Source organism: Pseudorca crassidens, chromosome 1 (assembly GCF_039906515.1).
Source record: "Pseudorca crassidens isolate mPseCra1 chromosome 1, mPseCra1.hap1, whole genome shotgun sequence".
Classification (NCBI taxonomy): Eukaryota; Metazoa; Chordata; class Mammalia; order Artiodactyla; family Delphinidae; genus Pseudorca; species Pseudorca crassidens.
This window is the reverse complement of record NC_090296.1, coordinates 113,712,083-113,725,096: the sequence shown is the minus strand read 5'-3', so window position 1 is coordinate 113,725,096 and position 13,014 is coordinate 113,712,083. Positions and strand designations below refer to the sequence as shown.

The 13,014-nt window shown below is 39.2% G+C and overlaps 1 protein-coding gene across 8 annotated transcripts in view; it reads left to right on the top strand.

Annotated features, from left to right (window-relative positions):
* The first annotated feature begins 4,824 nt into the window (after positions 1-4,824).
* DPP8 (dipeptidyl peptidase 8) overlaps positions 4,825-13,014 on the top strand; it is a 55,286-nt gene continuing 47,096 nt past the window's right edge. For 2 of the 8 annotated variants that reach the window (XM_067750841.1, XM_067750846.1), the window contains exons 1-2: positions 5,287-6,872; positions 9,131-9,400. In XM_067750841.1, coding sequence (XP_067606942.1) covers positions 6,836-6,872; positions 9,131-9,400 — 307 coding nt within the window. In that variant the 5' untranslated portion in view covers positions 5,287-6,835. The other 6 variants (XM_067750804.1, XM_067750796.1, XM_067750824.1 and 3 more) reach the window with 6 other exon arrangements.

Here is a 13,014-nt window from a genome sequence, read left to right as displayed (position 1 = left end):
GGAACGAACTCTCTATGAGAAATCCAGTAAAAAAAAAAAAAAAAAAAAAGATATTGAAATGGAGAAGGGAAAGAGTAACATCCAGGTAAACTATAAAACTAAAAGATGGCAGAGGGGCTAAAAAGGCAGAGCACAAGTAGCCCTGCCAAGCTGAAACAGGTAGGGCTGATGGTTTTATGATAATGCTAGTCAAATTAAAATGCAAATGAAGCACTGTCTTTGTGTTCTCCCTTCCAGATGCAGCCTTCCCAGCCTCGTGTGGCCCAGGGTCACCTCTCCTTTCTCTGGCCATCAGAAGCATTTGCTGAGTGTTTCCTCTGGATGAAGCACATGCTCAGTGCGTAAGTCTGTACTCCTGCCTTTGGCAAGTGATCATACACATTCTCCTTGTTCACCTTTTTACAGAATCTTTTATTCCTGGAAGAAGTTTTGGAAAATGAGCTGTAGAATTTGGCTGTTTTGTGCCTCACCCAGGATCACCCAGCCAGATATCCTTAACCAAAATCAGGTTACTATCTAGATGGCACAAAGCTGAGAGTGGAGAGAGACTGACAGATCAGCCCAGGCATCTACTGGGGAATTCAGGCAGCCAGCTCATATCCCTGTAACCTCCTAACTATGCCAGGAGAGTGGTGAGCATTGCAGCCAGTCATTGCCAGAAAAATCTTCCCCTCAGCCTGTCAATACACAGTTCAGAATAATATGCAGAGATGGCCCCTTCCTTGAGTGCAGGGAGTAGCCTTTCCACCCTATCCAGTTTGACCTACCTGATAATTCTTGGCTTTCAAATACATGGTTGCCGGGTACAGACAGTTGGCATGCTACCACTTATGTAAAAATTGTGGAGTAGTGGGAGGAATAATACATTTGTACATAAGCATTTGTTTATGTATCATAAAATATTACTGGACAGTATATGCAAGAAACCAATAACATCAGTTTCTTGTGGGGAAGGAAACTGGGTGACTAGAAGACCAGCATAGCAGAATATTTTTTACTATATACCCTTTTATTCAAAAACTTAAATACACAAAAGAAAATTAGCTGAAAAGCTCTTTTTTGTTATGGCAGCTTGGTTTATACTATGCCTCCAAAAGGTATAAAATATGAAGGAAGTGGAAAAACAAACTCTAGCCCATCGTACCCTGTAATCAACTGCTATTAATGTGTACATTACATGCTTGGGATCTGTTTCCTCAACTAGATTATAAATCTCCCTGGAACACAGATTGCTTCCTTTTGGTAACCTGTAGCATCGAGTACAATGTCTCAGAAAGTAGATGCTTAAAATATGCATGTTGATGATAATGCCCAGTGCTAGAAAAGTTTTAGTGAAATTGGCACATTCATGCTGAATGTAACTAAGGGCAATGTGAATTTGTGGAATCATTTTGGAATGCAGTTTTGCAATATGTAACAAGATAAATGGAGATGTTTATGCTGATTGGCCTTGTAATTCCCCTTTGGAGATTTTATTCTAAGAAAATAATTTCAAGGAAGGAAGATGTATATATGAAGATGTTCATGATGTTACATGTTGAAACATTGGGACTTACTCAGGAATGACCAAATGTACTGTGGTATAACAACTCAATGGAAAACTGTACAGCTGTGCAAAATGATGAATAGGAAACTAGCAATATTGAAAATGTTTATGATAAGAAATACAAAAATTTTGATTACAACTTTATATAGTGCTAAGATACTGGGGAGTAACTTGTCTTTTTGTTTTCTTCCTTTATAACCCTTGATCCTTCCCTACATAGGGAGCTAGCATGAGGCAACCATGCTTTCTGGGAGTTATAACTCTGGGATTAGAAAACAGACATCAGATTCCTCTCTTTTAAGCTCAGTTGCACATTCAAGACAGAAAATATTTGGAATAATATGCAGACTAAATAAAAATTATCCAAGCATAGGAGGGAAGAAAAAGTCATTTTACAGATGAGAGAAATAAAACTTAGAGAGGCCCAATATTAATCTGTTAGCAAGGAGAGGAGCCAGGATGTGAACCCAGGTCTGCCTGACTCCAGGAATCCGTGCTCTGATCCATGAGTACCTGAGCAAAATTACCACTGCCTGAAGATCGTGGAATGGTAGATGCAGAAGGACTGGGAGACAGGTTGGTCTCTGATGAGGCCCCATGTGAAAAGATGTCAGGTTCTCTAAAACATGAGGTCAGAACTGGATGAGGACCTGATTACCTCAAATAGGCACTGATTTCAAGATGCAGCCCAGGGTACCCTGGGAAGAGTTCTCACTTTTCCACCCTAGCTTTCACTCACACTTACCTGCCTGCTGTCCTTTATGTCAAAATATGATTGTTTCATGATGCTTTGCGATTTTTTTCAGTCTACAGCAGGGACGGATTTGTATCAACCCCACCATGCTATTTATTCAGACCACGTGTGCTAGATAACTTGTCTTTTCCTGAGGAGTCACTAGAGTGTAGGGCAGCATAATATAGCTAAGTAGGCTTTGTCAAGCACACAGTTTGCTTGTGTTTGGCAAGGCCCAGGCCTGACTGATTCAGCCAGTAAAGATACAAGGAGCCAGTTTAGGGACTTCCATGGTGGTCCAGTGGTTAAGATTCCGCCCTTCCAATGCAGAGGTGAGGGTTCAATCCCTGGTTGGGGATTTAAGATCCCACATGCCACGAAAAACAGAAAACAAAAAACCAAGGAGCCAGTTTAGCCTCAGACAGTTTATTACTTACATGTATAACAAAGGGAAGAATGCATCAAGGTGCCAGTGGTCCTTGTCTCATGTATGAAAAAGGACACTACTGAAGCAAAAGAAGGGGCCAGGTGACTGCAATGTACGTTCTGGGATAACTGGCTTCTGAGGAGCCAGTTCTAGGCTGCAGCCAGTTCTAGGTTTTTATATTCTCAGCTCTATTCTGACGGGGGTGGGGTAGAAAGCCCACACCTCATCAGAACCTAGGAGGGTTCTGAGAGAACACTCCTGGCTGTCACAGGGGAGAACCCCAGGGGAGATTGCCTCAAGGTCTTCATAAGACTGTTCCTTTCCAGTTCTGGAAAGATCACAAAGCCTTCTGCTACAACTCAGATAACCGTTGGTTCCAGCCTTTGCCTAGGAGGCCTATGTGGATACATGCAAGTTGGCCAAGGTGCGTGATGGAGATGTTCCCCCCACAGATTTCTCAGGGTTAGAGGCTTTTTAACCCTGCCATAGAAAGAGAAAATAACACTGAAAACAAAGAAATCTGAATTCAAATCTAGTTCAGTCTGTCATTAGACATATGATTTCAGCACATCCTTTACCTCTCTGGAGCTTGTTTTTTTCTTTTTTTTGGTGTTTTGTTTTCCCCTGAGGTTTGCTGTTAACCTCTCTTTTTTTTTATTTTTATTTTTTATTGCAGTATAGTTGATTAACAATGTTGTGTTCATTTCAGGTGTACAGCAAAGTGATTCAGTTATACATATACATGTTTTGATTCTTTTTCAAATTCTTTTCCCATTTAGGTTATTACAGAATATTGAGCAGAGTTCCCTGTACTATACAGTAGGTCCTTGTCAATTATCTATTGGAGCTTGTTTTTTGAAATCCATAAAATTATATTTTTTCTTTGCTTTTGGGGAGGTCTTTTTCCTCTTATTCAAATATAAACTGCACAAAGTCAGGGATTTTGCCTACTTTATTCACTGTTGTAGCACCAGTGCTTGGAACAGTGACAGGCACGTGGCAGAGATTCAGTAAACATTTGGATGAATGAAATGAAGTGCAAGATGTTTCATTGTATTTTGTTAGCATGTGCATCTGCATTCAAAGCCTTAAAACCTACTTTCGGGTGTTATTTTTTGTTTGGGGGTTTGTTTGGTATTTTTGCACAAAAGTCATAGAGGAATCCCAGTGAAAACATGACTGTACTTTTAGAGGAACTCAACTCAAAAAACAAAGCCTGAGCAAAGACTCATTTAACCTCAGAGTGAATAATTGCATACTGAGGAGTAGAACATGGCACCCAGATGGATCTTTTATTACAATAAAGCCTAATTACACACACCTCTGATAAATGGGTCCTTGTAATAATATAAAATAGGGAAGGCCCAGCTTGTCCACTGTTTTGTTCTACACCTTCCACTTTCCCAGTCATCTCCCAAGGCTCCCCTTTTCTCTTTCTCTCAGCCAATGTATGGTGTAGAATAGGAAATACATTGCGGGTCAAGAGACCTGCCTCTGGTCCTGATAATAGCAAACCACTCACTTCCCTACCCTGGGCCCCAGTTCCTTCATCTTTAGGTGTTTGTATGACACACGTGGTTTTCCTTAAGTGCAATTAAGTGACGTTATTACATCTCTTTCACAGATAAAGAAACCATGGCTCAAAGAGACTGACCTGCTGAAGGTCATTAATTAGTACTAGAGCCAAGCATTCTGACTCCAAGTTCAGGTTTCTTTCCACCATAACAATGAGATACCCAGAAAATCCCCAAGGTCCTGGTCCTTCCCTCTCCATGTCATCTCCATGAAGGGGCAGGGATTTTTCCCTGGCTTGCTCCGTGTTCTAATCTCAGTGTCTACAGCTCTCCCTGGCACATAGGAGGCACTCAATATATATTTGTCGAAGGAAAAAAATAGATGACTACGGACATGCCACAGTTCGTCCTGTGATTTCCAGCAAGTTACTGCCCCTTTCTGGATTTCTTCTCTGTCCCCCACCCCCGCCCAGTTTCCTTCCCGCGCCTCGTTCGCTCCTCCGGCCACTAGACGACACTGTCGTAAGGGAACCCCGCCGAGCAGAGAGCTGCGCTCTTCTTGGGCCCGTTGCGCCTTCCCCCGTTGAAGGGCAGCGCGCAAGAAACCGGAAGTGCTGGAGCCGCCGCCGCCGCCGTCTTTAAGTGCCGCGTTCACCGCTTCGGTTACCGCCGGCGCCGTAGCCAAGGAGGCCGCTGCCCCCTGGTCGGGAGTGGAGGCCGCGCGGCATGAAGCGGCGCAGGCCCGGTCCTTAGCGCGCGTCAGGACGGTCCGGGCGGGGCCGGGGGGGGAAGGTGCAGTATCCGCCCCCTCTCCTTCCCCTTCGCCCGCGAGGCCTGCGCCTCAGCCCACTCGGGCCTCTCCGCCTCACGGAGGAACCGCCCGGCGCATTCTCCCGGTTAGCCCGCTCTGCGGTTTACCCGGCGCGCCGCCCTGCGCGGGCCACAGCCGGTGGCGGGACCCCACTTGCCGGAAGAGGAAGCCCAGGCTCTCAGATTCCGAGTCAGCCAACGTTCACTGGGCGCCCCCTGAGCGCTGGGTGCTGGCCTCTGGACTTCCACGTCCGTTATCTTAATTGAGCCTTGCTGGGGTTGGGAGCCGGGTATTGTCCGGGCTTACAGATGAGAAACGGAAGCCCACAGAGGCGAAGGGATTTGTCTAAAGTCCGACTGTGGCAGATCGGATTCGGACTGAGATTTTCTGGTTTCCCAGCTCGTGTTTTCTACTGCCCCACTTTAGGTCGATTCCCTCCTTGTTTACTGGCCTCTTCTCATTCTATTTCACCTACCTGGCACAGGATAGGTGCTTTTCTTTCCTTTTTTTTTTTTTTTTCCCCAAACCTCTCCCCTCACACACTTTTCTTCTAAGCCTTGGTATCCCCCCAGTCCCCCTTCTTAATATTCGCTGCTACACCTCTCCTCTTCTTCCGCATTCTAGCTTTCAAGATTGTTGCCCACTTTGTGATAATGAACCTCTCAACTAGCTGACGAGTGAAATAGCTAGGTTTCAACGAGGCTTGGGGTGTTTAAGTGGACAGACTGGCGCCTGGATTAAAAATTAAGGAATGACATTTGAGTGGGTCCAAATTCAAAAGTCCTGAGGCTATTTTCTAACCTTACATGCTCTTCTCTGAATGAGAGGCTTAGTGAATGGGAGGTGTCTTGACATCGTAGTCCGTTGTTGCTGTGTTAGCACAACTTTTTTCCCTCCATTTGCCACTGAGCCACATCTCTCTCCATCACCTATCTGGGCTCTCAGAGCCCAGAATTAAAACCGATAACAAAGTGACAGGTATAATCACAGACCCTGCTTTTCTTCTTTTACTAAGCCAGAATTTCAACAAACTTAACACTTCCGTTTCTAGAGAAGTTACCTAGTTCAGTTATTTTCAGAGTATATGTGGAAAGGAAATAAGCAAAAATGGAATGCACTGAAAATGGGTAGTACATTCTTTATCTTGTGAAAATCTTGATGTTAACTGGAAGTTAGTTCTCTCCGCAAAAATGACCCTGTAGTTCTTACTGGTTATTCTGTTGAGTCTATTCTGTCTCCAGTCAGCTGAACATGTATTCTGTAAAATAATACAAATTGGTTATTATGTAAAAGGCAGAAGAACAGGACCAGGCACATAGAAATAAATTTTATTATTAATCATCTGTCATTTTTGAAGATTTGCAGCAGCCACTGAGTAACCTCACATCTGTATGCCTTTTATACTTTTAAATGTTCTTCCATAATTTACCTTTTAATGTGTATCCGGATGTCAGGATTTACACTACCGTTTGGATATTCTTTGGAGTAAATTGGGCTATACATTTCTGAAATAAAATCAGTTTATAATTTTCATAATTAAAGTGCAGATACAAAGTAATTCAGGCATTGTATGTTATATCAAAAAGAATATGCATCAGTTTCAAGTACTATTTGAGACTTTAGGCTTAATCTTTTTGGGCACATATGATCCATTTTAATAATGATCAACAGCTTTATATCTTATTTCATTATCCTGGTGAGCAGGATTGGATGGTGAGAAAAGGAAAGACTCCTGTGAGAAGAGAGCAGGATGAGCAGAGGGATCTATGCTTGAAGTTGAGTCACTTCAAAAAGATCTCTTTGAATGTGGAAGAGATCTGAACAGATGAAAATACAATCAGGTAGGCACCAGGGAAGGGCCTTAAGTGAAGAGGTAGGTGGGGCAGTGAAATAAATGCACTGTGCTAAGAACATGTACTGACCTATTTTCTAATTTTTGCAATTAGAAAACTCGGGTCACATATTTTGAGAATGTATTTGTGTGTAAGGTGTTACGGAAATCTGGAAATTAAATCAGTTAGTTACACGTTTGTGTAAATTACTAAAATTATGTAATATCAGGTCTAGCCTAGGAAATGCAGGATATACATTGACCATAAAATACAGAATAGTGTCATTTGAACTGTAAAGTGTGTGTGTGTGTGTGTGTGTGTGTGTGTGTGTGTGTGTGTGTAGAGAGAGTCAGAAATAGTGAATCCAGGGACCTAGTACAGTTTAGGAATACCAGATGGTTTTGCTTAAGTGCAAGGTAATGGCAACTTTTATGTAAGAGACTTGTCAAAATAATGACTCAAGAAGCTGGGCAGTAAGCTTGGGAAGTCTGTCTGAGCGTCCCTGTTCCATCCCCAAGCTCTATTGTTTCAAGTAGTGGTTTGGAGATGAAGTTTCAAGTTTAACGCAAGGGGAGTTGAGAAGAATGAGCCCAGTTTGTATATCTCCTTGTCTCACCTGTCCCTTACTCTGTTAGGAATCAAACTAGATCCATTGACACATTTGATAGAAAACAGACCCCCACCAGCTTTTAGATGGGCAAACAACCATTACTGTCATGTACTGCTACTTAATATCAATATGCTGAATACCATGTGAGCTAAATGACTTTTCCTCTGTTGAGCTGTTTGGATTTTAATCATTGGAGGTAAATGCCCAGTTGTAATAATATTACAAGTTGTATACTATAGAACTCTCCAGTAGATTTTCTGGCTGCTCTTGCTACTGTTATATTGAAAACGGTAGTGTATTTCACTGTAGCCTGAAAAAAAACACAATATCGTGGCCGTGGCCTCACAGTTCTGTTCCTTTTGAATGCCGTACAGCACACCTGATGGACTAATTCACAACCCATACCTGCTAATGACTTTTTCTCTGTGGTTGGTAGTTTTTACCACGAACTCCTGTTAACCTGTGAAATTAAGGTTTAAAAAAGACATCATGTTAAATATACAGCCATGTATTGATTTTTGTTGTAGAAGTAGTTAATAATTACGTGAATTGGTTACACAAATGCAATCTAGTTTATCTCCTAAGTCCACATGTTTCGGACATTTATTAGTTCAAAAAGAGCAGGTTGCCCCAGAATTTTTGTTTATGTTGCTCCTTTTTGGTAGCGTTATGAATAATGCATGTCAGAATATCATACAGTGGCTTATAATAACACTTATTGTTATTTTCTCTGATACTTTGCACCTGTTACATTTAAATATTGAAATAGATAAAGGAAAAAATTATCCTCTTCTGGATTTGTAAAATGAAAGAAACATCATTAGTAGATAAAATCTTAATACTGTTTTTGGGTTGAAGTGGTAAATTGGGTTTGAACTTTTATCAGAATATTGATATTACAAACATTAAATGTTTTGTGCATAAACTACAACTAAAGCCACTTTTTTCTCATTTAATCATAGAAGTTTTATAATCTGTAGTAATAGTCACATAAATTCCTTATAGTATAGAGTTACATAGGGGATCATCAGATAGTGATGTCTAGGCAAAAGCAAAAGACAAAGAAAAAATGTACCAGCCAGTTAGGTCTTTTGTTGTTTGGAGTCTCATTTAAAAGGAAACAGTATTTATATTATCTTGGGTAAGCTCCCTAGAAAGGTTATTAGAAGTACATTGTTTGCCACAATTTTATAACTGTTCTAATTGGTCGTGATTATTTCTGTTCTCTGAAGAAGTCCACATTTATCAAATGAGTTACTTTTTTTAAGTGCAAAAACACTTAACTCCCTTGGCACATTTAGCTTCACTATTGACATGCTCTTTGAAGGAACATAGCAGCCAACTGGCATATGGCCCGTTTCCTTCCAATGTGGGAAAGAAAAAGGAATTTTGGCAAGAGATACTTAAGGAGAGCCTTTTATAAAAGTTCCCCAAGAGATTTATAGTCAACTGTGAAATAGACATGACCTCAATTTTTTTTTAATCTCATTTTTAAAGAAAAGGGGGAGCTATTGCTTTTCTTACGAAGTTTAATTGCAACTGTACTGAAAAGCATTTTTCCCCCTTTTTGGGGGTGTTGGGGGGCCCTATCAGACTGTCATTCTGATTAATATAAGAGAAGGCAGACCTGTGAACTTCATGTGCCTTATTTTTCTAGGAAAATGCAACATGGCAGCAGCGATGGAAACAGAACAGCTTGGTGTTGAGATCTTTGAAACTGCAGAGTGTGAGGAGAATATTGAATCACAGGATCGGCCTAAATTGGAGCCGTTTTATGTTGAACGATACTCCTGGAGTCAGCTTAAAAAGCTGCTTGCTGATACCAGAAAATATCATGGCTACATGATGGCTAAGGCACCACATGATTTTATGTTTGTGAAGAGGAATGATCCAGATGGGCCTCATTCGGACAGGATCTATTACCTTGGTGAGTATGAAGTCATAGTTTCTGAAAGGAAATGCTTTCTTAATTCAAACAGGCTAGATGCAATTGGTACTCAAATTTTGGTGAATAAATAAGTGAATGAATCAGTGATGGTTCCACCAAAGAAAAAAAAATAATTAAAAGAACTTCAGTTTTGGTGCTGTTTTCATTTTGTTTTGTCCCATTAACTTGATTTTTATTTGCACATAACAGATCATGAATTGATCATGATCTTACTTTCAAAGTAAAGATGCTAGATATTACTTCTTCCTAAAGCTAGTTCAAAATGCCTTTCCTTAGGAATGGTCAGATTAGGAACACAAATAATAAAAACAGTAGTTCCCACTCTCAACAGCTACTGCTTTCGTTTTTTTAAACCAAGGCTGGTTTTGGTCTCTTCTTCCTGAGCCCATTCACTCCAGGTTTAAGGTCTGTCTTCATTAAATGCACAATACCACTGATGGACATTTTTGTTTTTTTGTTTATGCACCTTAAATGCTTTACTAAGATGTTGTAGTAAAAGGAATAGGTAGTAAATTCTGAGCAACTATCATGCTTAGGCACAGCTTAGTATTGACTAACCTAGCACATATATAGACACAGGGCAGTGGATAAAGAGCTAGTCTTGGAATCAGAAGCCTAAGCTCTGGTATCCGCTCTTTGCTGACTCGTTTACCCTGTGGGTCTCAATTTCCTCATCTATCAAATGAGGGTTAATGTCTATCTCATGGGATTGTCTTAAGTATTAAACATTTTACATGAAAACATTTCCAACTTAAACCAATATTAAGAAACACAATACTGTTCTTGTACAGCCAAACCAAGTTTTATTGTACTATGGCTAGTTTGAGGAAGGAAACTAAAAAGGGAAAGAAAAAAAATTTGTAGACCCCATTCCCATCCCCCAAGCAGCTGTCTTCATTACAGTATTATTATTATTTTTTTTACAGTATTATTTTTTAGGATTGGAAATAATAGTTGTAAATTATAGTATGCTGCCTAGCATTCACCAGCTGGTAATTATTATTTGTATTAGCTTAAGTCCCAAAGGCCTATTCATTAATTGTCGCTCATTGAACACATTTATTGAGAGATGATGCTAAAATATTTAGGTAAGTCATCTAAGTAGGAAATATATATATATATCTTTCTCAAGAAACTTATGCTATGGTTTTTTTCGGAGGCAGAAAGTCAGACTTTCCTCAGATTGGAGAAGCAATATAAGAAAAGCCCATCCATACTTGCTAAATCAGGCAGCTTGGTTGGAAGAGAGTTTGGGCACAATTAGGGGAGGAACCCTTATATTTAGTATAATAGTTAAAAATTATAGCCATACCATCCATAATTCTTAACTATAAACAAATGTCTCACAAAAATGTTTATGAATTAACCATTAAAACTGCTTAAAGAAAGGGATTTCACTCCCAGTACAATAGTTGAAATGGAATCACAAGCCCATAAATTTTGGAGTTTCCTTCCTGTAGTCACGCTATTTTATTTTCCTAACCCAGAGCCTGAAGGCAATGAATGGTTGTTAGAATAAGGAAGAAAGGATGTGAGAGATGGGAACACTGGAGGAACTGAGGCCTGAGTTGAGTCCCACAGCTAGGGGTTGGGTGGGAAAGGAAGGGCTGAATAGCCAGAGATGTGTTTGAGGGCCGACCTGCTAATGTGCCTTTGTTTATTCAGTTTTTACAAATAGGTTTTCTCCCCTCCTCCAAAGCTGTTTGACAATTTTTTTTTTTAAAGAGATATTCTCTGCATGAGTCCACATTAGTAATTGTAGATTCTTTTTTTTTTAAGCAACTCCAGAGTATTCCATTATATAATTGTGCCATCTTTTACTTAACCAGGCCTCTAATAATGGGCATTTAGGTTTTTCTATTTTGGTATTAACAAAAAATGAGGGAGCAGATATCACTGTATTAGATCATTTTTGTACATATGTGAATTTACTTAATAGGACTAATTCCAAAGAGTGGAATTATTGGGACAAAAGGTGTACAGATTCTGAATTTGTATTGATATTGCCAAATTGCCCCTCCATTGAGGTTATAGAGTTTACATCCCTGCCAGCATTGTCTCAGAGTATTTCTCTACACCTGTACCAATAGTGAGTAATAAAACTTCTTTTTATCTTTCCCAGTCTGATTGGTGAACAGCAGTTCCTCACTGTAATTTTTTTAAATTATTATTGTTTTTTAATTGACATATAACATTATATTAGTTTCATGTGTACAACATAATGATCCGATATTTATATACATAGTGAAATGATCACTACAGTAAGTCTAGTTAACATCTGTCACCATACATAGTTATAGTTAATAAAAAATTTTCTTGTGATGAGAACGTTTAAGATTTATTCTCTTAGCAACTTTCAAATATGCAATATAGTATTGCTGTACATTATATCCCCATATTTCATTGTAGTTTTAATTTTCTTATGAGTGAGGTTGAGCATCCTTTCCCATATTTACAAGGCGTTTGTATTTCTTTTTCTGTGACTGATCTGTTTGTAATCATTGTCTATTTTTTATTGGGTTGTGGGTGCTTTTCTTATTGATATAAAGCACTTTTTTGTACAAGAAGGGAATTAACCCATTGTAGTATTTTTCCCTGAGATTTAATGTCTTTTGCCTTTAGTGCCTTTTGCCCTTCTGTAGAAATCTGTGATTTTTTTTTTTTGGTAGTTAAATTTTTACTTTTTATGTAGTTTTGCATCACATCTAGAAAGGCTTTCTCAGCTCCAAATTATATTTTTTGAAATCTTTATTTACTTTGGACTTCGTTTTGTTCCATTGATCTGTCTGTCAAATCAAGTGCCAATGTTATGCTGCTGTTACTATTATTATTTTTATCATAACTTTAGATGTTTTACTATTTTATAGTACTAGTCACCCTTCATCACTCTTTTTCATACTTTTCTTGATTATTTTTGTTTGCTTGTTTTTCTGTGAGAACTTAAAATTAGATTAGAGCTCCTTTCTCCCAATCCTATTTATACTGTTTTAGGATTACATTATATTTATAGATGAAGTTAGGAAAATTGACAATCTTTATAAAATATTGAGCTTTTCAAGAAAGTTGTATGCGATTTCATTTGCTCAAGTCTTTTATATCCATCTGCATATTAATATTTTTCCATGTAAATCTGTTGTTTCAGAAATTTTAATATACTTCGGACACCAATAAATAGCAGTGTGTCAACAGGAAAGAAACAATGGGAAAAGGTCATTTTGTGTTTAACCAGAACTGGTGTGTGTGTGTGTACATAGAATGCGTTGGAAATTTTTATTGGTCAAGGTTGAAGCCAAGGAAGGCATTATGGAACACGGAGCAGTTTTAAGAGGAGCATTTGAAGTGATTGTGGATGGCTCTCGTTTGAGGGTAGATGAGAACCAGCTTTTTCATATTTGCAGGTTGAAAGCTCTTAGAAGGAAAAGGCTTAAGGAGGATATGATCATATTTTGTAAGATTATGAATGGTATGGATAAGTGACTACAGTCTTAAGAATTATGTAACAAAGTAACTCTGGAATGTACAAAATAGATCTAAGGCAAAACTAAGTGCTGAAGTAAATATCAGCTGGTACCTGACTTTTTACTCCAAAAGGC